General features: G+C 53.2%; 1 protein-coding gene across 2 annotated transcripts; it reads left to right on the top strand.

Annotated features, from left to right (window-relative positions):
* Window positions 1–394: 394 nt before the first annotated feature.
* Window positions 395–21,051, top strand: prrc2a (proline-rich coiled-coil 2A). Of its 2 annotated transcripts, none has more exons than XM_066723502.1 (17): window positions 395–661; window positions 6,553–6,727; window positions 6,837–7,014; window positions 7,137–7,233; window positions 7,420–7,495; window positions 7,952–8,095; window positions 8,258–8,493; window positions 8,671–8,753; window positions 9,022–9,164; window positions 9,481–9,583; window positions 9,851–10,016; window positions 10,143–10,265; window positions 10,497–11,289; window positions 11,447–11,637; window positions 14,971–15,313; window positions 15,637–15,847; window positions 16,147–21,051. In XM_066723502.1, the coding sequence occupies exons 2-17, from the start codon at window positions 6,613–6,615 to the stop codon at window positions 19,499–19,501; spliced, it is 6,357 nt and encodes a 2,118-aa protein (XP_066579599.1). In that variant the 5' UTR covers window positions 395–661; window positions 6,553–6,612; the 3' UTR covers window positions 19,502–21,051. The 2 variants fall into 2 exon arrangements, with proteins under 2 accessions (XP_066579599.1, XP_066579597.1); XM_066723500.1 differs by having other exon boundaries at window positions 10,143–10,289.
* Window positions 21,052–22,632: the final 1,581 nt, after the last annotated feature.

Raw genomic sequence — 22,632 nt, 5'->3', positions numbered from 1 at the left:
TTTGTGAAGAGCTTGCCATTCAAAATCAGTGATCATATCGGCCACTAATCTCACCATTTCTACTACTGATCATTATAATAATCACAGGTTATGCATATACAGACACATTAAAATGTAGATAGATAGACAGATAGACAGATAGATAGAGGTAGAGAGGCAGCACACTCACAAACAGCCAGTCAATCAAACTTGCTCCCACTGTTGTGGGCGTGGCCTGTGAGGGATTTGCATAATGAAAAAGCTTCAGCAGAACGCTGGCGAGTAGAGGGGCGGGGCTTAAAGGTGAGGGTGTGGCACATCGATATGCAAATAAGCACTCTGGCGCTATCCCTGCGCTCATTGGCCGAGGCCCCTCGTTATGCTAATCGCGCCCCTCGCCCCGCCCCCGCCGGGCTCTGCCGTCTCCAGTAGCCGTTGACGGCTCTAGTAGTAGTGACGAGCGCCGCTCTCTCTCGCCTCCGGGACTCCCTTTCTTTTTTATTTTTTGGGAAACAAACAAACAAACGAGCGAAACAGAAAGAGGGATAAAACAAAACGGCACCGAGCGCAGCGCATCCGCCTCCCCACCCTGACTCCGGCCCCCGTGTGCGCCTCATCCTCTCGGCATTATCAGCGCTCCGGATTTGCACTCGGGATCCCTGATAACTTCAAGACAGGCCAGGTCAGTGTCGGTGCGGGCGGACGTGCTTGTTCAAGGAGAAACTGCATTTAAAGGGAGGAGGGGAGCAGCGGAGGGGTGAGAGGCCGGGGATGTGGGGCAGTAACCCCCGCTCCGCACCGAGCCGGTTTGTTGTTGTTTGGCCCTATGGCCGCCGCTGGCTGCTCGCCGCCATTTTGTTTTGTTCGCTGCCGCTGTGTGGCCCGCAGTGACGCCGGCGCTGGCCAGTGTCGGCCTCAGTCCACGCCGTGCTCGTCCAGCCGCCCCCTTTCCACACCTTTACCCCCGAGACCCCACCGGGCCGGCGACTTATTCCTCGGTCGAGGGCAGACGGCGACCGTAGAGGCGCACCGGGACCTGAGGCCTAGTCGTGCTGCGCCGCGGTCTCTCTGTGCGCCTCACACGCAGCCTGAATCCTAATCAGCCGGGTCCCCTCGGTCTGTACACGCCGGGCCACACGGTTAAACACATCCGTGCAGGGGTTATAACCGTGAGCCGGAGCCCCCTTGTCCCCTCAGGCGTGTTTATTCCCACTCCCGAGCCCCCGCTGCACATGTGTAGCTAATCAGCCGAGCGCTGCTGTAATGCCCGGCGCAACAAAAGGATGGATGCCCATGATCGACGCCTGCGAGTCGGAGGACCGTGTTTGGTACACGGATTAAAGCATCCTGTTACACAGCGCGGAGGATCTTACAACGGCAGGTTTCATAGCATGGACGTGTCGCCGCTCCATCCCGCTACACCAACTGCTTTGCAGAATAATCCATTTAAAACGCGTCCATGTGCCCATCTAAGCGCCATCTATTGGATAGATGGTCATGATCGGCAGATTGTTAGTTTGTGTTATTTGTAAATTCAATTAAAATACGATCTATCTCGGCCCGTTAGTCGATATATTTTAATATAATGTGCTTGTGGGGAAACCGTGCTGCATTACTGTCACCGGGTCGCAATCCACATCACGCCCGCCCTCATAGGTGACCTTATTAAAAGCACATTACAGATGTGAACATCCAGGGCCACAGCGTCGTTGCAGCGCTCTCAGCCGGGGTGGGCTTGCACTGGGCCGGCGGGGTGGGACGCACGGCAGGCAGGCTGCTGCAGGCCTCGTTTCGCATCCGTGCAGAAAGGATGCTGCGATGCACCGCGTAGTGCGGGTTTTAATTGCGATAGCGTTGTTAATTAAACCTCCACCCTTTGCATTAGTGTAATTGTGCTGTGGATGTTTTTTATAGTGTGTAATTTAGTGTGTTTCCTGGCACTGTGCTGTCGTGTGATGGGCGGGCAAGGCCACGATTGTATTCGGCGACGGGTCGTTTTGTCTCGGCCAGAACCGCCGTGTCCCGAGTCTTAACGCGGTACACAGAGCGCATTGTAATGGTGGCTGAAAACACAGTGGATGAAATGTCCAGCCCAGTGCATCTCTACCACCCAGGCTGCTTTATTATACATAGTGACTTAATGTGTGTGTAATCATGGGGCACTGCTGCATTGAGAGGGGTGCCCACACTGTGCGGGGTCACAGATGGCCAGCGCTGGGCAGCCCTCCCTGTGTGCCCCGGTGCTGTAGCGCTGAGCAGAGGCTGTGTGGATAGTGCATCACAGAAGACATCGATGGGCGCTGGGCGGAGTTCAGCCATCAATCTGTCCTGTTAGGGATGGTCAGCATGTTCTTCATTACCGCTGGTGTTGTGTGTGATGAAATGCTCAAAACACAAACCCCTGTAAACACGAGGGTGTGAAGAATTATTTTCTATCCTGTCTCTTTGCCCTCCTCTCCCTCCTTTCCCTTTTCACACCCCTTCTCTCCCCTGTCCTCTATCTCTGCCCCCTCAGCTAAGAGCAAATCGATCTGTTTTAAACACAATATAGCAATATCCAATATCTTGATACTGTATATGGGTATTCAATACCCTGGAGCACCCTGATATTGTCCCGTCCTATCTCTTTCTCCTCCCCCCCTCACTTTGGGTGTGTGTTTGTGTATGCGCCATACTTGGGGTCAGATGCATGTACAACTGTTCTACACTGGTATCCATCCCTGTTCATCAGGTGCAACCCGTCCTCTCTCCCAATGTCCCCCCTTCATCTCCATCCCCATTGCCCTGGGCTTGATCTACTCCAGCACTGTGGGATAGTCACCCGCACAGAACTAAGATCAGGAACGGCTGAGCTTGGTTAGATTGCATGGGTGATAATGGTGGTTTCAAGGTAGGGGCCTACACAATCTAAAATGTATGTCATGAGCATTGTGAAGGCATCGCCCCCCAACTACACGGCACAGAGGATACAGGTCCTATCGTCGTCCAAGACCCTGTGCTTCGGACAGAGGCAGCGGACTGCTTTTGTCCAATTTTTTCTAAGAAACATTTTCCAAAGCATTGCAGAATACAACAAATATGATAGGAGGAAAATACAATGAGATGAACATGCATCCTAGTGCATACAAGATGAAACGGGTACAATATGCATGAGATCCTTCCCTGGTGTGTGTGCCGAGAGGGCGGAGCAGCATAAGTATTGATATTACAGGTGCCCTGGTACAGAAGTCATCAGGAGCGGAAAGGAGCAAGTCAATTCAATAAGAAAATGCTCAAAAGCAAGAGTGTTGAGATGTCCAGGAGAGGGAGACCGTGGTGTAACGGGTACAGGGCAGACAGGTGTGTCTTGAGGCGATGCTGGAAAGTGGTCAGGTACTCCAGCAACCCGTGCTTGCTTGGTGGGTGGAGCACTGTAGCGCAGAGGGACGAGGGCTTGTCAGACTTGCAACTCTAGGCCGCACATGGTCCAAATCTTATGAATACATGGAGGTGAGGATGGATTTGAATTTTAATCAATTGTAGAATCAATGAGTGATTGGAAAGACTTGGCAGCATACAGTACAAAACTGTTTCATATGGATTTGAGCAGGACCCTGGAGTGCATAGTGTGTGTTTTCAGCCTTGTAATAACCTGTGCAGTTGAAGGCTGCTGAAATGCAACCCCACACTGTCCGAGTCACAGGGATAAAGAGGTTGAAACACTTATTTTATAAGGTCTAGAAACAAATTAATGAACGAGTGAAAGGACTTGGGCTGCTTTGAGCTTTATATGAATCTGATATTTTGAAATATGACTCATTCAAAATCATACAGCCTTTTTGTGCATGTACAATTTGCTAGTATATTATTTTGAAGGCTGCACACTCACAATTTGGAGGGAACGGCTGAATGAGTCACTGAAGGACTTGGGTAGTCTTCAATACTTCCTTATTGCTTTATTAGTGTTGTAATGAGTAGTAATTGAATTCTGAACAGCAGCATTTGCTTTCACAAAACACAAATAATATAACCCCCGAGACAGCAATGGCAAGACTATGGATTTGTACAGTTTTTCTGAGTAGAGTAAAATAGTTTTGATTTATATTGCATCTTTTGGCAACATTTGAATTCTGATTTCAGTTCTTTGCTTGTCAAAATACAGTTAGTTGCTTGTAAAATATATATTTGGTCTATCCTCTATATTGATCTAGTATTAAGTTTAGGAACTGTGAAAAAGGGTTCAGTTTATAGACTTATAGCTATGTAGCTTATAGATACATGCTCACTGTGAGCATTGAAGATCATAGGCAAATATCACCTAAAAAACAAGATAAAAACGAGAACTCCAACCAGTGTTGTGGTGATTTTGTCTGTCTTGATCAATTCAAATGACCTACATGAAGAATGAATGTTTGGTGCCATTTTGTATCTGTGAACTGCGTCTTTCTTCCAAATTGGGATTTAAGCATGTGTTGTTCAATGTGTTATAATTCTTCCCTTCAGGAGTGTGTGGTTTCATAAAATAATATATTGAATCATTCAAACTGAGGGAAGAAAATGCTGCAGTGGGCTTGGTAGTGTGGAGCTGCAGCTGGCTGTGATGGAGGTGTTGTAAGGTGTGGACTGTGGCCCTCCAGGAACTGTGTGAGGCCCCAGAGGGTAGTCTGTTTTCCAGATCCACTGTTTCTGATCTGTGTGAGTTCAGTGGCAGCTGCAGGATGTTACACATTCGAAGTGTCAGTGTTTGTGTGCGTACGCATGTCTGTATGCGAGTCTTGTTTCATGTCGTAGTGTCTTTTGTGTGAGTCTGTGTGGTTCCTTCGGAGACTTAGACAGCTGCCCGCCATGTGAGAGCCTCCTCAGGAGGAGTCTGTGTCCCTCTGTGTTTGGAAGCGCTGTGCCTGCCTCGCAAAGCTGCCTTTCCTTCCTGGCAGGAAAAGAGGAAAGAAAAGAGGGGGGGAAAAGAACATACTCGTCTTTCCTGCGTTGCCAAGCACAGAAGGGTGCTGTGCTACTGTGAGGCTAGATCAGGGTGTAGCATGTATTCGTATTCTTCCAGGACTAGTCCAGTCTTGGCTATGAATATGCAGCAGTCCAGTCCAGTCCAGTCAGTGACTCTGCAGCAGTCCAGTCCAGCCCAGTCCAGTCAGTAACTCTGCAGAAGTCCAGCCTAGCCCAGTCCATTCAGTGACTCTGCAGCAGTCCAGTCCAGTCCAGTCCAGCCTAGCCCAGCCCAGTCCAGTCAGTAACTCTGCAGCAGTCCAGCCCAGCCCAGCCCAGTCCAGTCAGTGACTCTGCAGCAGTCCAGTCTAGCCCAGCCCAGCCCAGCTCAGTCCATCCCAGCCCAGCCCAGTCCAGTCAGTGACTGCACCAGCCCAGCCCAGCCCGACCGGTCCAGTTTTCACCTTCCTTCTCCTGCTCAGACACACTCTGCCTCCCTCTGTCTCTTAAAGCTGGTGACTCGGATTACTTAGTACTGAGCAGTAACCTGGCCAGGGCCTAGTTTGACACAAGAAGGTGTTAATGGGTGTTAATTGCATTAGTTTGTTTGCAACTGTGAAACATGTTTGGGCTGGACCCAGTGCGTGTGTGTCGGGGGGAGACGTGGACTGTGTAATCGACTTCTATAACAGACCCTCTGCAGTGGTTGCTATGGAGATGGTGTCCCCCCCCCCCGGCTCTCCATGGAGATGCTGAAGATCATTTATAATGTTACCATGGCAACTCCGCAGCTGAACACTGCTGCTTTTGTGGGGGGTGGAGCCTTTTTTTCTTTTTCTTTTTTCCCAGCCCCCTGTTTCATACACCTGCTGCTGAGGACCTTTTCTGAAGCGTCAAAATTAGCTGTGTGTGTGACAGTGGACTGACAGTCAGGCAATGTCTGTGCTTAACACCCCTGTCTTTTCTCTCTAATTCATGTTCAGTTCAGATTAGTGGTGGGCGATACCAAAATGCTGCTCCACGATACCAATCCCATTTTAGTATCGTGATACTCGTTACTGCCTCGATAGCATCAGAAAAACTTTAAGCAGAACCGTCTAAATAACAAAACATAGTTCACTAGCATCATCTATCCCAATAAAATAAATGGAAATAATGTTTTAGTTTTTACTGCTTTTTTTTTTTATAAACCCAGTGTTTGACTTCTGCAAACATGTCTGAAGGTTGGTCCGATAAATGTTTAAACAAATTGAGTGTATTGCCTCCTTTTGCCTGAATTTCTATAAGAGATGTTCTGTGTTTTGGCTTCTCATTGTCAACTGCCTGGCCCTCTTCATTGCACAAGAAACAAAAATAATCCCAAATCAATCTGGGAGCATTACTTAAAAAAGTAATGTCAAGATCGCCTCCCAGTGATTCCATTACTCCTGGGAGTCCACAAATAAATAGATAAGATAAATAGATAAGTAAATACATATAAATCTCTCTTCTAATATACTTGGGCGTCCAGTTGCTTTGTGTGTCTGTATTTACCCACTCTTTGCGGAGTGTTCATCTACTGAAGTGTCCGGTGTCCACTCTCTCTCCATGCAGTGTTAATGGGTTGCACTGTGCTCAGTGTTTTAACCTCCTCTTCCCCCCCCTCTCTCTCAGACAAAGGCAGTCTCCCCTGGCAGTCTCAGGGCTCACCGTACTCAATGACCCTCCAGCGCAATGACAGAGCGGTCTGGGCAAACGGCAAAGGGGAAGGATGGAAAATCCAAGTATGCGTCCCTCAACCTGTTTGATACCTACAAAGGAAAGACTCTAGAGACCCAGAAACCCGTCGGTGAGACTCCCACACTGCCAATCAACTCTCTCCGTGTCTTAATGCCCGTGTGCCTCTGTTTTTCTCTACTGTGTTCAGTCATACAGGTTATCTGAATCTCTCCCTGCAGTTCCCCCCCGTCATGGCTTGCAGAGTCTTGGTAAAGTGTCCTCCGCGCGGCGTATGCCCCCCCCTGCCAACCTGCCCAGTCTGAAAGCTGAGAACAAAGGGAACGATCCGAACGTCTCGCTGGTGCCCAAAGACGGAACAGGATGGGCAAGCAAGCAGGAATCTGCCGACCCAAAGAGGTGAGATGTCCTCACTGAACTGTTACACTTCTGTTCATGCCTTGATGAACAACCGAATGGTGTGATGGATTGTGTTTATGGTTAATTAGTTAATTAACCCCTCCCCCCCTCCCTGTGTGCAGTACCGATGCATCGTCCGCTCCGCTGCTGGAGTCGCAGCAGCCTGCGGATTCGCCGACACCCGTCTCGACTCCGCCGAAGCCCCCCCCTCCGCCAGAGGTACTGATCAACGCACGACTGTGCTGTAATGCACTATATTGTCCAGTAATGCACTGTGCTGTTGTTACACTGCTGTCTATACACACTGCTGTCCTGTAATACTGTAGAATGCAACTGTTGTACTGCAATACAGTGTACAGGTTGATGCCCCTATGCCCAGGTTCTGATTGCCCATGTGTGTTTCAGGCCCCGGCTGCAGCCCTGGCCGGAGGGGTAAGGTCCTGGGCTCAGGCCAGTGTTACACATGGAGCTCCAGGCGATGGTGAGTCTCTGTCTGTCCTCGTCTCTGTCCCACAGTATCTCTTGTCCTCTCACTCGCTTTCTTTCCCCCTGCCAATCTCTTCTACTTTGCTCCCTTGCTGCTTTCCTGTCCCCTCCTCTGCCCACACCCTCCCTTCCTTCCCTCCCTGTGTCTAACCTTCCCCATCAGGCCCTCACCCTCTTCCCTTCTCTCTCCTCTGCCTCATTCTCCTTCTGTCCCTTTTTCCTGTTAACCCTTTCCCTCCTCTCACGTCTCTCCCTCTCCTTCACCACCCTGTTTTTCTCTCCCTTGTTTTTTGTATCCCCCATCTAACCCCATTCTCCCCCTATCCCTCCTGTCCTATTTCCCCCCCTTGTTCCTCTCCTATTTCCACCCTTTGTGTCCCATCTAACCTCTCCTATGTCCCCTCTGTGTGTCTGTCTAACCCTTCTATCTCTCCCGTGTCCCCTCTTTCAGGTGGAAAGGCATCAAACCCACTGTCGCCATTCTCTCGCGAGGAATTTCCCACCCTGCAGGCGGCTGGAGACCAGGACAAAGGTGGCAGAGAACGGGACACTACAGATCAGTGGTATGGGCCCGGACCAAACCTCCGCCCCCAGAGTGAGTCCCCTCTGCCGGCCGCCAGGCACAGGCTGAGCTTTCATTCACTTTACTTCATTTCTATTCCTTGAACCATCTCTTCATGTTATTGAAAAGTTTGTATTAATCTGTTGGTCGTTTTGTCTTTTTTTTTTTTTTTTTTTTCTTCTCCCTCTCTCTCAGATGTGACGAGTTGGCGGGAGGGGGGGGGTCGTGCCCTGAGCACGGCCCTGCCAGGGGACGGGGGGGAGGGGGGTCCGGAGGGGGGCCCCCCCTTGGTTGCACAGCCACCCCCCCAGGCGCTGCCGCACCCCCATGCCCCTAGGAACCCCCCTGCCAGCGCCACCCTGCCCCTGCCCCAGCCCCCTGTGCCCCCGCAGTTCAGCGCCTACCGCGCAATCATGCCCCCTTTCGTCAATGTGAGTAGAGTCTGCATACCTGTCCTTGTGCTGTCAGTCTGTCCGCCTTTGTGCTGTTCTCTGCCCAACGGAGAGACCAGTTTCTGTCTGCCTTTCTGTGGAGCCTTCTGTGCCTTTATGTCCATGTGCTTCTGTCTCAAGCTACAGGTTTTAACACCCCCCCTCTCTCTCTCACAGATGTATTCCCCGTACTTGCCCTTTCCTACCCCCTATGGACCCCAGGGAGCGTACAGATACCCCCCTCCTGCAGAGGCTCCCAGGTGAGACTGAGCAACCCTGAAACAAGCTTCTGACTAGAGTCTCTTACCCCCCCATCTGTAGTGTCCAGTCAGTCAGTGTTAATGTACTGTAGTGTCCAGTCAGTCAGTCAGTGTTAATGTGCTGTAGTGTCCAGTCAGTCAGTCAGTGTTAATGTACTGTAGTGTCCAGTCAGTCAGTCAGTGTTAATGTGCTGTAGTGTCCAGTCAGTCAGTCAGTGTTAATGTGCTGTAGTGTCCAGTCAGTCAGTGTCCCTCCCTCTCTTCCCAGGTTCTCTCGGATTCAGGGAGGGGGTGGCCCGGGCTCTCAGCACCCCCAGCGGGGGTCGGATGTGAAGCGTCCCTCCATCCTGAAACAGGACGACCTGAAGGAGCTGGACGAGCTGGACCATGATGGGGACGAGGGCTGGGCCGGTCAGTCTGAGAGTGCTGTGTGAAACGAGTGCACACACTGTACATAACAATGACATCACACTGGGATGTAAATGTATTGTGTAACACTAAAGTACAGCATGCATACAATAAAATGCACTCTGAAACTACACAATAATATACACTATAACAGTCACACGGTATGTCCCGTCTACACACTGTGTAGCACTGACTAACTCACTCTAATGCTGACAGTCGATTTCACTGTCTGCACAGTGTTGTGTGCTGTGCGGTCTCGGGAATGTGCTGTGCACTGTGTGTCACTGACACGAGTCCTGTTCTCTGTGCGTGTGTCCAGGGGCCCACGAGGAGATTGATTACTCTGCCAAGCTGAAGTTCAGTGATGACGAGGGGGAGGAGGAGGCTGAGGAGGACCGCAGCGACGCCAAGAACTGCAACTGGTGAGCAGGGGGCGGGGGGGCACGCTGCGGGCGCCACACCAGGGTGGGGCACTCGGGCTGCTCCAGGGCCACAGGGCTTACTTCTTAACTGAAGTCAGAAACCGACCTGTTTCTTTTCCAGGTCATAATCAGCCTTTACCAGTCGGTCAGTGTGCTCCTGTCCCGTGTTGTCAGTGTGTGTGTGCTCTGCGCTCATTCTGCTCTGTGGTGTCTGCCAGTTCCTGACTTTCAGCAGTAAGTGATTCTCGGCCCCCCTCCCTCTCTCAGGGACTCTCGAGAGCAGCAGGCGCAGGACCCCTCCAGGCCGCGGGCACCCGACGGCGGAGCGGACAGCCGCCGCACCCCCCCATCCGAGGAGCCCCCCCACAGCAAGCAGGGCTGGGCCGAGGAGGGGGTCGGCTGGGGCCAGGGCCAGGGCCCCAACCAATACCAGGTATGTGGCCCTGTGCCATTCTGGGTCTTTGTGTGCAGCTGTCTGTCTGCCTTTCCTCTGCCCCTGTCTTGTTTAATGTTTATTCACTTACTCTTTATCTTCTCTCTTCCTCTCTTGGTGCTGCAGGGTCGAAGGCCGGGGTTAGGTGCCTCCCGTGAGCAGCCTTCCCCGCCCCCACCGGGGCCTCTGATTGGCCAGGGGCCGTACGGCTACTACAGACAGGCCCCGCCCCCTCATGGTGGGACACAGGTACGGCAGTCAGGGGAGAGAGAGGTGGGTGTGCTGTAGTCCTTTGACTTTGACCAGGTCATTAACACGAAATCTTGCATTCATTTTTGAACTATTACTGTTTTAAGTCTGTACTCTTGAGTTTAATTCACATACAGTTTTTACAGTTTATCAGCTGGTGCCCTGCACTGGAGCTGCAACTGAAACACACCGATTTCATAAATTGCTCATACCAACCTCCCTCTCTCTCAGGACCGGCCATCCCCCCAGCCGGGCGCGGCGCCGCTCCAGAAACTCCCTCCGTCTCTCCTGGGGGCCCAGCCTGCACCCCTGGCCAGCGTGGCTCCCCCTGCTCCAGCCGCCGCAGCCGCCATGGTTTCCTCCTCGTCCTCGTCCTCGTCCTCTTCCTCCGCCACCACAGCCCCGATACCGGTCCCACAGCCCCCCGCCGGGGAGGACGAGGACGAGACATGGCGCCAGCGCCGGAAGCAGTCTTCCACCGAGATCTCGGTGGCCGTGGAGCGGGCCCGGCGGCGCCGCGAGGAGGAGGAGCGCCGCATGGAGGAGGAGCGCCGCGCCGCCTGCGCCGAGAAGCTCAAGCGTCTGGACGAGAAGCTGGGCGAGAAGCAGCAGCAGAGCCGCAAGGCCACCCCCCCGCCGCCCGCCGCGTCCTCCCCGCCCGCCCCTGCTTCTGCCGCCCCCTCCTCCTCCGCCTCGGCCACCTCGTCCTGCGCCTCCCCATCCGGCTCCGTCCCCGCGCCGCCTCCCTGCACCGCCACGTCTGCTGGCCCCCCCCCCCCCTCCCATGCCGAGCCGGCCCCGCCCCCATCAGCCGCGCTACCCGCCAACGCCACTACCCCCCCCTCCTCCAGCCTCCCCCCATCTCCCGGGGCGGAGAGTGAGCGTGAGGCTGAGGAGCCCCCTGCCCTCTCCCTGGCGCCCCCCCAGCAGCAGCAGCAGCAGCAGCAGCAGCAGCAGCATCACCACCACAGCAGCCACAATCGGCAGAGAGCCGGCAGCAACGGCAGCTATGACTCCAACGCCGGTGAGTGACACGGCCAGAGGGGAGGACTGGTCTAACCCCTCACAATTAGAGTATGCCTATTTATAGCGCCTTTTCTGAGAGGTAGAGGCTTGCGCAATTGTTTTTACACCACGACGTACAGTTGATTCTCTGCCCTCTTTCCTCCCCCTCTTCTCAGAGTCCCAGCACTGTGCCCCTGCTCTGCAGCAGCCGGAGCCCGGGGAGCTGAAGGAGGAAGGGACGGGGGTCAGGCCGGCCGAGGGGTCGAAGGTCGAGCCGCTTGGGTCTGGGGGACGACAGGCGCTGTCTTCTCAGGGCTTCTCCAAGTTCCAGAAATCCCTGCCGCCTCGCTTCCAGAGACAGCAGCAGGTCAGCCTGAGCTCCCAGCCGCCTGATTGGTGTTTGTCCCAGAAAAGTCTTGCTTTGCATTAGCTCAGTGTGTGTGTGTTAAATCCATGAGAAGGTCTAGTACAGGGGTCTCCAACCTTTTTAACATGAGCTACTTTGGAAAGAAATGTAATTTCAAAGTCTAAGCCGATCCTCAAAAAATATAAAAGTGCTGTATTGACCGCAGGAACTCGCACATGCAGACCGCAATGGTCAGTCATTAACGCACGTGAAATTGCATCTAACTCGTTCTGATTCCAGTATTGATGCATCTCTGTCGAAAGATAATGTCGGCCTCAGTGATCAAGGTGGCATACGGAGGCACACTGTTTTGCATCTTTTCACACATGTACAAATTGGATGCATCATCGGATCCAGTGTGCAAAGAGCTAAGTGTAGGCCCTGCCCTGGCCATCCGAGCACCCGCACAGACCGGTTCCGATCTGCAGTCTGCAGACTTCCAGAAACTTTCCCCCACCTGCCAGCATACCTGTGCACCACTGCGTTATTCTGCATCTTATTGTTTTTCTTTTATCTGCGATCTTCACCGCAAAGTGTCATGTATTGTAAAACAAACATTTGTTTCAACCGAGATTTGCTTTTTAAATTTTTTGCTAAATGCACAGAAGATGCCCAAAAAGCTTCATGTAAATTTGCAACTGATAATTGGTATATCGCTGAGGAAGAGGCATTTTCTGGGATCGTTTAACCAAATTTTTTTATTATTATTTTTTAATTGGGATTAATGGGTCAAATGCATAGAACTGAAAGCAGCACACTGGACATGATCCCATGTTGAGCATGCAGGTCCGTACTAACTGCAAGTGCGTTGCAGATTGACCCATTATTATATGTATATATGTGTACATATAATGTGATATGGATAGATATAGATATATAGATATATGTGTGTGTATATATCTATTTATATATATATATATATATATATATACACACACACACACACAGTGCATCCAGAAAGTATTCACAGCGCTTCACTTTTTCCACATTTTGTTATGTTACAGCCTTATTCCAAAATGGATTAAATTCATTATTTTCCCCATAATTCTACAAACAATACCCCATAATGACACCGTGAAATAAGTTTGTTTGAAATCTTTGAAAAATTATTAAAAATAAAAAACAAAAAGCACATGTACATAAGTATTCACAGCCTTTGCCATGACGCTCAAAATTGAGCTCAGGTGCATCCTGTTTCCACTGATCATCCTTGAGATGTTTCTACAACTTGATTGGAGTCCACCTGTGGTAAATTCAGTTGATTGGACATGATTTGGAAAGGCACACACCTGTCTATATAAGGTCCCACAGTTAACAGTGCATGTCAGAGCACAAACCAAGCCATGAAGTCTAAGGAATTGTCTGTAGACCTCCGAGACAGGATTGTATCGAGGCACAGATCTGGGGAAGGGTACAGAAACATTTCTGCAGCATTGAAGGTCCCAATGAGCACAGTGGCCTCCATCATCCGTAAATGGAAGAAATTTGGAACCACCAGGACTCTTCCTAGAGCTGGCCGCCCGGCCAAACTGAGCGATCGGGGGAGAAGGGCCTTAGTCAGGGAGGTTACCAAGAACCCGATGGTCACTCTGACAGAGCTGCAGCGTGTCTCTGGAGAGAGGAGAACCTTCCAGAAGAACAACCATCTCTGCAGCACTCCACCAATCAGGCCTGTATGGTAGAGTGGTCAGACGGAAGCCACTCCTCAGTAAAAGGCACATGACAGCCCGCCTGGAGTTTGCCAAAAGGCACCTGAAGGATTCTCTGGTCTGATGAAACAAAGATTGAACTCTTTGGCCTGAATGGCAAGCGTCATGTCTGGAGGAAACGAGGCACCGCTCATCACCTGGCCAATACCATCCCTGCAGTGAAGCATGGTGGTGGCAGCATCATGCTGTGGGGATGTTTTTCAGCGGCAGGAACTGGGAGACTAGTCAGGATCGAGGGAAAGATGAATGCAGCAATGCACAGAGACATCCTTGATGAAAACCTGCTCCAGAGTGCTGTGGACCTCAGACTGGGGCGAAGGTTCATCTTCCAACAGGACAACGACCCTAAGCACACAGCCAAGATAACAAAGCAGTGCACCGACGCTCCCCATCCAACCTGATGGAGCTTGAGAGGTCCTGCAAAGAAGAATGGGAGAAACTGCCCAAAAATAGGTGTGCCAAGCTTGTAGCATCATCCTCAAAAAGACTTGAGGCTGTAATTGGTGCCAAAGGTGCTTCAACAAAGTATTGAGCAAAGGCTGTGAATACTTATGTACGTGTGTTTTTTTTATTTTTAATACATTTGCAAAGATTTCAAACAAACTTCTTAAAATGATTTTTATTTATTTTTGGTGAGATAATATATAATTGACATGCACTCTGAACTGTGGAAGGGAGTCTTTATTATAGTTAACCCAAATGTCAAGGTTGCGGTGTTCCCGTGTCTTTAGAATTTACATTAAAAAACTAAATAAAAATACTGAACACAGGATATATTCCTTGAGGGGTTTACACCGATTTGCTATTTCCCCACACTTCTTTTTTCCTATTTCAACAAATTAAAGTTAACAACTATGTGTGGTGACATGCACTTTATTATGAGTAACTGGTGCTTTAACTGGAAGGTTTACATGTTTCATGCAAATCAAATTAATGTAAACTGTGTGCTTTTTTTGAGACATTTTATTTTGTTAAATGGACCTGTTAAAAGAAAAGTAGGATTTTCATTCAAATCTGTACACTTGTGGCTAACGTGAGAGACGGGGGGCCTCCAACATAAATTTTGCCTAGAGCCTCTTGTCTAGAATCGGCCCTGTGTGCAATGGAGAGGAGGCCATTTGACCCATCGTGCTTGTTTTGTTGTCCATTAATAACTAAGTGATCCAAGGATCCTATCCAGTCTGTTTTTGAATGATCCTAAATTGTCTCTTCAGCCACATCGCTGGGGAGTTTGTTCAGATTGTGACGCCTCTGTGTGAGGAAGTGTCTCCTATTTTCCGTCTTGATCTAGGGGCAAGAGTTGTATGATGCTTCTGATTAGTTACATGCCTGAGGTGGGGCATGCATGACGTGACCATAGTTTTAACGGGTTTGTGACCTTGGCGGTGGAGCATCATCCTGTGCTGTTGCACACACTTGCTTAATTGGCAGGCGTCCCCTGGCAAAATGCGTGTGTATTTCCTAAATTGTTTGGCGAGGCACTCACGATCGACCTGTTGGAGACCCCTGCTCTAGAATTGACTATCCGTCGAGAGTGGCTCTACACAGTACAGTGTTTTCAGTTTGAAATGTGTTTGTTCCCCAGGAGCAGCTCCTCAAACAGCAGCAACAGTGGCAGCACCAGCAGCAGCAGCAGCAGCACCAACAGCAGCAGCATCAGCATCAGCAGCAACAGGTGGCCCAGAGCCAGCTTACCCCTCCCCCGCCCAGCGCCGGCCCCCCCGGTTCCGCTCCCGGGCCCCCCCCTCCGCAGGGCGGCCCCAAGCAGCCCCCTCTGTATCCCCCCGCCTCCATCGGCCGCCCGCCTCCGCTGCAGCACATGAGCTTCGACCCACGCTGGATGATGATGACGCCCTACATGGACCCGAGGATGATACAGGGCCGCCCGTCCCCGCTGGACTACTACCCTCCCAGCATGCATTCCTCTGGTGAGTGCAGACACCCCCTGCCCCCCCCCCGCCTAACAACCCTGGTGCTGAGAGACATAGTCCAGTCCAGCAGCGTCTCAGCCCTGGTGCTGAGAGACACAGTCCAGTCCAGCAGCGTATCAGCCCTGGTGCTGAGAGACACAGTCCAGTCCAGCAGCGTCTCAGCCCTGGTGCTGAGAGACACAGTCCAGTCCAGCAGGGTCTCGGCCCTGGTCCTTAAATACTGACCATCATCCACGAGGCACCAGCTGCTCACCTGCCCAGGCAGGAGCAGTAGGAGTGCTGTCTGCTCTGGGATTGACTGGTTTCCTGTCCATTTCCAGGTCTGATGGGGCGCGAGCGCTCGGACAGTGGCGGCTCGGGGTCGGACCCTTTCGACCGGCACCCCACCATGCTGCGTGATCGGGGCACCCCCCCGATGGAAGCCAAGCTGGCCTGGGGGCCTGACGTCTTCACCGGGCCCCCACCCCCTGAGGGCCGCGGCCTGGGCTCCCCACTGCGACACAAACATGACGAGGAGGATAAAGGGCTGAGGTGAGTGTGAGGGAAGGAGAGGGTGGCCAAGAGAATCAATGGCAGCAGGATGCTGGAGGGTATTGAAAGAAAGAGAGGGGATGGAGTGCAGAAATGCAGAGGAGGACAGTGAATCGGGCTGGGGATCTGCAGTGGGCACCACCAGTACAGCAACTGACAAATGTCTGAACGGTCATAAGTCATTGTGCTGAATGGATAATGTAGAGTCGAGGTGCACTGAAGGGGCTTCACTGCCGGTGTTTTAGCCTGTGACTATCTGAACAACACTGATAATCTCTGTCTCTCTCTCTCCAATTCAGGAGCGAAACCCCTCCAGTGCGTATGAGAGATGCCGCCGCCCCCCCACCCAACTCGTCGTCGTCCTCTGCCCTGACCCCCCCGCCCCCCGGCCCCCCCAGCCAGGGGGCCTCGCTGCCCCTCCACCACCCCCAGTCTTTTTTGGCTGGGGGTGGGCGGCAGTTCCAGCCCTTCCCTGAGAATGGGACCCGAGGGCCGCAGCAGAGAGGGGCCCCACTGCATCGATTTGGCCATGGCGAGGAGGGGCCCCGAGGTGGTGCAGGGGGAGGTGGGGGAGGGGGCGGCCAGGGGCCCATGTGGGGCTCCAACAGCCTCCACCACCCCCAATCCCACGGCCACCCCCACCCCCCTCAGCCCCTCTCACACCCGCATGTGGGCCATTTCGGGGGCCACGACCGCAATGGTGGCCGCCCCCCTCCCCAGCCCTCCGACCTCACCCTCGACCACCAGACCTCTGCTGCTGCTCCCCCCCCTCCTCCTCCTTCTTCTTCTCCCTCTTCCTCCTCGGCTCATCTCCACCACTCGCACCACCACCACTCGCACCACCACCACTCCTCCCAGCCTCACCTCTCCCACGGCCACCCCCACTCCCCCAGGGATGAGCAGGGCAAGAAGCTGAGTCCTTGCGACCCCAGCGCGGCCGGCCAGCCCCAGTCCTCTTCCTCTTCCTGCTCCTCCTCCTCCTCTTCCTCTGCCCGAGAGGACAAGAGCTCCCAACAGCAACAACTGCAGCAGCAGCAGCAGCCGCCGCAGCAGCTGAGGCACGAGGAGGCCCCGGGAGCAGCAGGGCCACGCAGACAGGACAAAGGGATGCCTGCCAGGATCTCTCCCACGGCTCCCTCTTCCTCCCAGCCGCCTCTCCCTCTGCCTCTCCCCCTGCCTCATCATCACAAACCCGTGCACCGGGGTTCCGGAGGTGGCGGCGGCGGAGGCAGGGAGCACAAGACCGAGACTCACTGGGGGCCGCGACCCGGCAGTAGTTCGGCGCACGGTGGCAGGAAAGGCGTGGCATCAGAAGATATTGCCGGAAACTTGGCAGTCGAGAGAAGCTGCCAGCAGCAGGGCAAGCGGGCTGGCCCCATCAAGAGGCCCATCCTGAAGGAGATGAAAAGAGAGGGCGCCGAGGGGGAGAGGGGCGAGGAGAAGACCGCGGCCGGGCATGGACAGTCCGGCCGGGACAAGGAGCAGAGGGCCGAGGGCGCCAAAGCCATGGGACTTGATCCCTCAGGGGTGGGGGGCAGCGGCGGCCCTTCCCTGCCCATCAACAAAGACGACGGCTCCTCCCACAACTCCGGCTCCAACTCGGCATCCCGAGCCAAGAACGGCACGAAGGAGAGGGAGCGGGAGCGCCAGGGAAAGGCATCCAAAGATGGCAGCGGGGACCCCGGCTTCCCTTCCACCTCCAGGCGGGAGGGGGGCCGGGAACGCTCCTACGACCGGGGTGGCTCCTCCGCCTCCTACCCCCACCACCCTGTCCCGGCCAGGGGCAGCCGAGCGGCCCGCGGGAGGGGTGGCGAGTACTACAGCCGGGGCCGGGGCTACCGGGGCACTTACAGTGCAGGGGCTGGCGGGGCCCGGGGTGGCAGGGCCGCGGCGGCGGGCAGGAGCCGGGACTACCGGTCCTCGGGGAGTGCGTATCACCATGCTAACAGCGGCGGGGGTAACCAAGACCCGAGCCTGTACAAGGCCGAGGGCGGCAGCAACGGCAGTCACCCCGCGGGAGGACCGGGGAGGGCTGGCGCCTCGTCTAACCCGGGCCGAGCGAGGAACCGCAGCGAGACACGCAGCGAGGGCTCAGAGTACGAGGAGGTGCCAAAGCGCCGGCGACAGCGCGGGTCAGAGACGGGCAGCGAGAGCGCGGCCAGCGACCCTGCCCACTCTGACCGGGAGGACCGCAAGCCCAGGGACGGGACGGGGAATCCTGGCGCTGACAGCGGCAGCACCTCTGCCAGCAACGCCCACGGCAGCTCCTCCGCGGCCACTGCGTCCAGGGCCTCCCAGGGCCGCGTTTTCACCCCCCGGGGAGTTCCGTCGCGCAGGGGCCGGGGCGGAGGCAGCGGGGCCGCAGGAGGCGGGGTGTACAGGGGCGGCCCGTCCGGGAGCAGGCAGGGCGCCTCCTCAGCCGCCTCTTCTCACACTGGCTGGGCCTCCAAGTCCTCCTCAGCGTCGGCGGCCGCTCGGAAACAACAACAACAACAGCAGCAGCAGCAGCAGGTGGTGCCCCCTTCCACTGCTGCCACCTCACTACAAAGGGAGGGCAAGGAGAGGAAGGACAAGGCCGAGGCTGCTCCTAGTCCGAGCCACGCCGCCCCACCGCAGGTCCCCGGGAGCACAGATAACGGCGCCGGCCTGGCAGCCGGTGTTGTCGCCCCGCCCTCCTCCTCCCCGTCGCCCCACCCGGCCCCGCCCCTGTCCAGCTCTTTCCCCGCCCGGCCCTTTGAGAGGCCCCCCCGCCGCCGTCGCCATGGGCGATCGCAGCACCAGCAGGACAAGCCCCCCCGCTTCCGCCGGCTGAAGCAGGAGCGAGAGAACGCGGCACGCATGAATGGAGCCGTGGGGGCAGCAGGGCAGCAGCTACCTGCTCAGAATGCCTTGCAGCAGCAGATGCCGATCGGCGGCACAGAGATGGGCGGCCCCTCTAATCCCGGGGGCCACCAGGGGGCGATGCTGACCCCCTCAACCACCAACGCCACCCCCAACAGCAACAACGGCAGCGGCAGCCACCACAACAACCACAGCCTGCCTGCCACGCAGTCCGTCTCCAACAACGGCAGCGCAAACGGGGGTCATGGCCACCTGAACAGTCACCACTACGCCCCGGCGCCCCACGCCCACCTCCACCACCACAACCACGGCGGTGGCCGGGATCCAGTGGGCACCAAGTCGCCCGATCTCTCCAACCAGAACTCGGACCAGGCCAACGAGGAGTGGGAGACGGCCTCCGAGAGCAGCGACTTCAACGAGCACCGTGAGAGAGAGGGAGGTGGCGGAGGAGGAGGGAGATCCTACCACTCCTCTCACTCCCACCACCACCACCACTCCTCCTCTTCCTCGGGGGGCGGAGGCGGTGGTAGAGGAGGCGGAGCGGCCGATCTCTCCTCCAAGGATGCTGCGGCCAAGAGGAGCTTCTCCAGCCAGAGGCCAGGGATGGAGAGGCAGAACCGGAGAGCGAATCCCGGAGGAGGAGGTGGTGGCGGCGGCGGCGGCAGGGGTCCGAGAGGAACGGCTGGCGGCCCCGGCAACGGAGGAGGAGGAGGAGGAGGAGGCGGAGGAGGTGGAAACCGCGGAGATCGCCGTGGAAATGGAGGCGGCAGTGCCAACGGCAACAACTGGCCCTCTCCCAAGAACAGGAAGTGAGCGCTCCAGAAGAGAAGCGTCCGCTCCCTGTCCTGAACCAACCACGCTTTTAAAAGAAACAAGAACATGCATTCGTACGAGTGGAATTACCATAACTGAAGAACGATCGGAGTCCCAGCTCCCCGATCTCCACAAACCCTGCCCCCCCCGACCCCGCATATTAGCCCATCATTATACATCCTCATAGATACGGAGTTGTACACTCACTCTTGCTCCCTCCCTCTTTCCTGGCCTTCATCTATGTGTATATATACATATATACACACACACACACACACACACACACACATAGGTATATATATGTATGTGTGTATGTATGTGTTTCTCCTCTTTTTACTCCCCTCTTGTCCATCTGTGTGCATTCGCTGGCACAAGCACACTCTCATTCACTCACTGATGCGCGCACAGACCGCTCCCTTCCCCAACACCCCCCCCCCACACACACACACACACACACACACACACACACACACACACACACACTCTTCCCAAAGGTACCTCCCTCTCTGCCCGTGTCCGTTCACATTTTCTTTCCTCCTCTGTCTCTGTGCGTTTCCTCTATCGGAGCCGGGGTTGTATAGCAGCAGCCTGTGAGAGAACACAAGTGCCAGAGAAGCGGCAAGCACAAAAGCCGAGGAGCAGAGCAGCAGCAGGAGGCCCAGGGCGGTCTGTGAAGTATTGAACTTCTCCGACGCTGAGGCACTGTGGGCGATGCTGGCTCCGCTCCTCCTGCTTTGTGATCACCATGGTGGAGGAATAGGCTCTAGGTCGGTCATTGTCGTACGACGGGAGGAATCTTCCGCGTCCGTTTCAGATGTACTTTGCGGTTTTTTGAACTCCAGAGTCAGTGTGGTGTGTGTGGGTTTTTTTTTTTTTTTTGGCGGGGGGGGGGGTTGGGGAGAATCAGGAATTGTTGCATTGCTTCTGCTCTCAACCCAGACAGACAGACGCTCGCATACACACAGCCAGGGAAACGGGCTCGGAGAGGCGGTCGTGTGCGGGGACGGAGGGAGAGTAGAGAAAAATGCGGGTTTCTGTTTCAGTGATGGTTTAGTTTCTGAATAAAGCGGAGTTTCATTTTTAAATATCCATGGTGTGTACTGACACACACACACACACACACACACTTTTGTTTGGGAATAAGTTGGCAAGGGATTTTCAGATTCAAAGCTTTCAGTTAGTCTTGGGCGCGGCTCAAGTTTCATTGAGTGTGCGTGTATGCGTGCGTTTTTAAAAGCTGCTCAGTTTCTGTGAAGTGCTGCAGACCGTATCTTTCTATGTATATCCACTATTTTTCTCTCACATGCAAACACCAACACACCTGTGTATGTGTATTTGTATGTGTGCACATGCATACAGACACACGTATGTATATAAGTCCCAGCTTACATTCCCCCCCCGTCTTTTTTTTTTTTTTTTTTTTTTTTTAAGTTCAAGGGAGCAATGTATGAGCAGAGAAGTGTCTTATTATTATAATGATATAATAATAAATATAAAAATGAAAAAAAAAAATACAAAAAAGTTGAATAAAATTTTTGTTTTAATGGAAATCTTGTCTTTCTGAGTTTGATTTTCTGTGCTGAGGAATCTGGGTGTGACCTGCATTGTGATGGGCTGACACTGTAATGACTGACCTATCACAGAGAATTTTATATTACATGTTTAAGAATACATTAATCTAATTCTGCATTAAATCTAATTAAGTCAAATGGATGTGAAGTTCCAGTTTCAACAGGAAGTAACAATTACATACATTGTGCATTGGGGGTTGATGTCTTTACCGTGTCAGTGCTGCCGATTTCTCCCAGTGCGGCTCCATGCATTTGAGTTCCCGTTATCCTAATGTTTTACTTGTTCTATAATAAATGGACTTGACGTTCCATCAACACCAACAGCTTATTCTATTCAACTGCGAAGAGCCGCTCCAGGTGTGACGTCATGTACCTATTGGATAAAAGCTGCAGGCCCTGAGCTGTGGGTGGGCGCGGTGATGGTCTACTACCTGCCTGGAGTAGCTGTGCCTTGATCTTCACAGTAACGCCAGGCAAAGTTAGTAGATCTTCCATTCAGTTCTTGTCCCAGGTGATTGCAAGTAATACAAGGATGAAAAGATTGGAAAAATGGAAATGTGTAGCTATTTATGGATCTATATTTTTCTATATATTCTGTATGTACAGCTAGGACCGCTCTGCGCAGGTGCCAAGTCCGCTATGCCAAGAGACAGTGTCTCCCAACGGGAGGCTTCTCGTGTGTACGATTGCTGAAGCTTTGGTGTCCATGGCTGCAGGAGAGGCAAAGACGTGATCTGAGACAGGAATGCAGGCATGACGCAGCCATGATGTTGCCACATGTGGACCGCACCGCTGTCACTATGAGTGACCACATGGAGGAAACGGCACATTATGCTTTCTTTATGTTGAAGCCAAATGTGTGACCTCAGAATTACTGTCAGGTTTCTGAAAGTTAAAAAGTGGCAAACCCCATAGTCAAATTGAATCCTTGTTATATACTTCTTGTTTTGAATATTGTCAGAAGACACACACAGCACTGCAAAACCTATAGTGTTCAAAATGAGTGTTCAATTCAACACTTTTGAAGTGTACATAGGGGAACCACCACAAGAGTGTTTAATCAACACTTTTAAATGTGTTGAAATTCTAACACTGTCTCAGAGTTAATTTCCAAACACCTGAGTGTTCAACATGATAGCACTGTGCTCAGTGTTGAAACAGCATTTCCCCAACACTAGGTAGAGTGAGAAATGTACTCTGTACCAGTGTAAGCAACACAACCCCGCAAAACATCATTAGCAAATATGGCACTGTAGGTGTTTGAAAGTGTACATGCGTGACCACTCATGCATTGTTGGGTCCCCAACACTTGAAAAATATCACTGTGAAGAGGATTTGGTTCTATACACTCTGGATGATCAGAAGTGTGTGCATATGTAGCAGTGACACTGTAATCTAGCAGTAGTAATATGTCTAAATTAAAAAAACACATTGTAATATCATTGGTTTTACAATACATTTTTAAATAAATAAATACCCAGACCCAGTCAGACACACACACTGATCATGCATATACAGGTCATGCTTACAAGCATCACCCCAAGAATAGAAATAGACAAG

Source organism: Amia ocellicauda, chromosome 15, assembly GCF_036373705.1.
Source record: "Amia ocellicauda isolate fAmiCal2 chromosome 15, fAmiCal2.hap1, whole genome shotgun sequence".
NCBI lineage: Eukaryota > Metazoa > Chordata > Actinopteri > Amiiformes > Amiidae > Amia > Amia ocellicauda.
The sequence above is the reverse complement of the archived record's forward strand: the minus strand, read 5'-3'. Positions and strand labels throughout refer to the sequence as shown.

Coding starts and splice junctions, on each gene's coding strand:
- prrc2a (XM_066723500.1), top strand. CDS start 6,613: ATGACAGAGCGGTCTGGGCAAACGGCAAAGGGGAAGGATGGAAAATCC. Junction 11,290..11,446: donor CAGCTATGACTCCAACGCCG/GTGAGTGACACG, acceptor CCCTCTTCTCAG/AGTCCCAGCACTGTGCCCCT. Junction 15,314..15,636: donor TCCCAGCATGCATTCCTCTG/GTGAGTGCAGAC, acceptor GTCCATTTCCAG/GTCTGATGGGGCGCGAGCGC.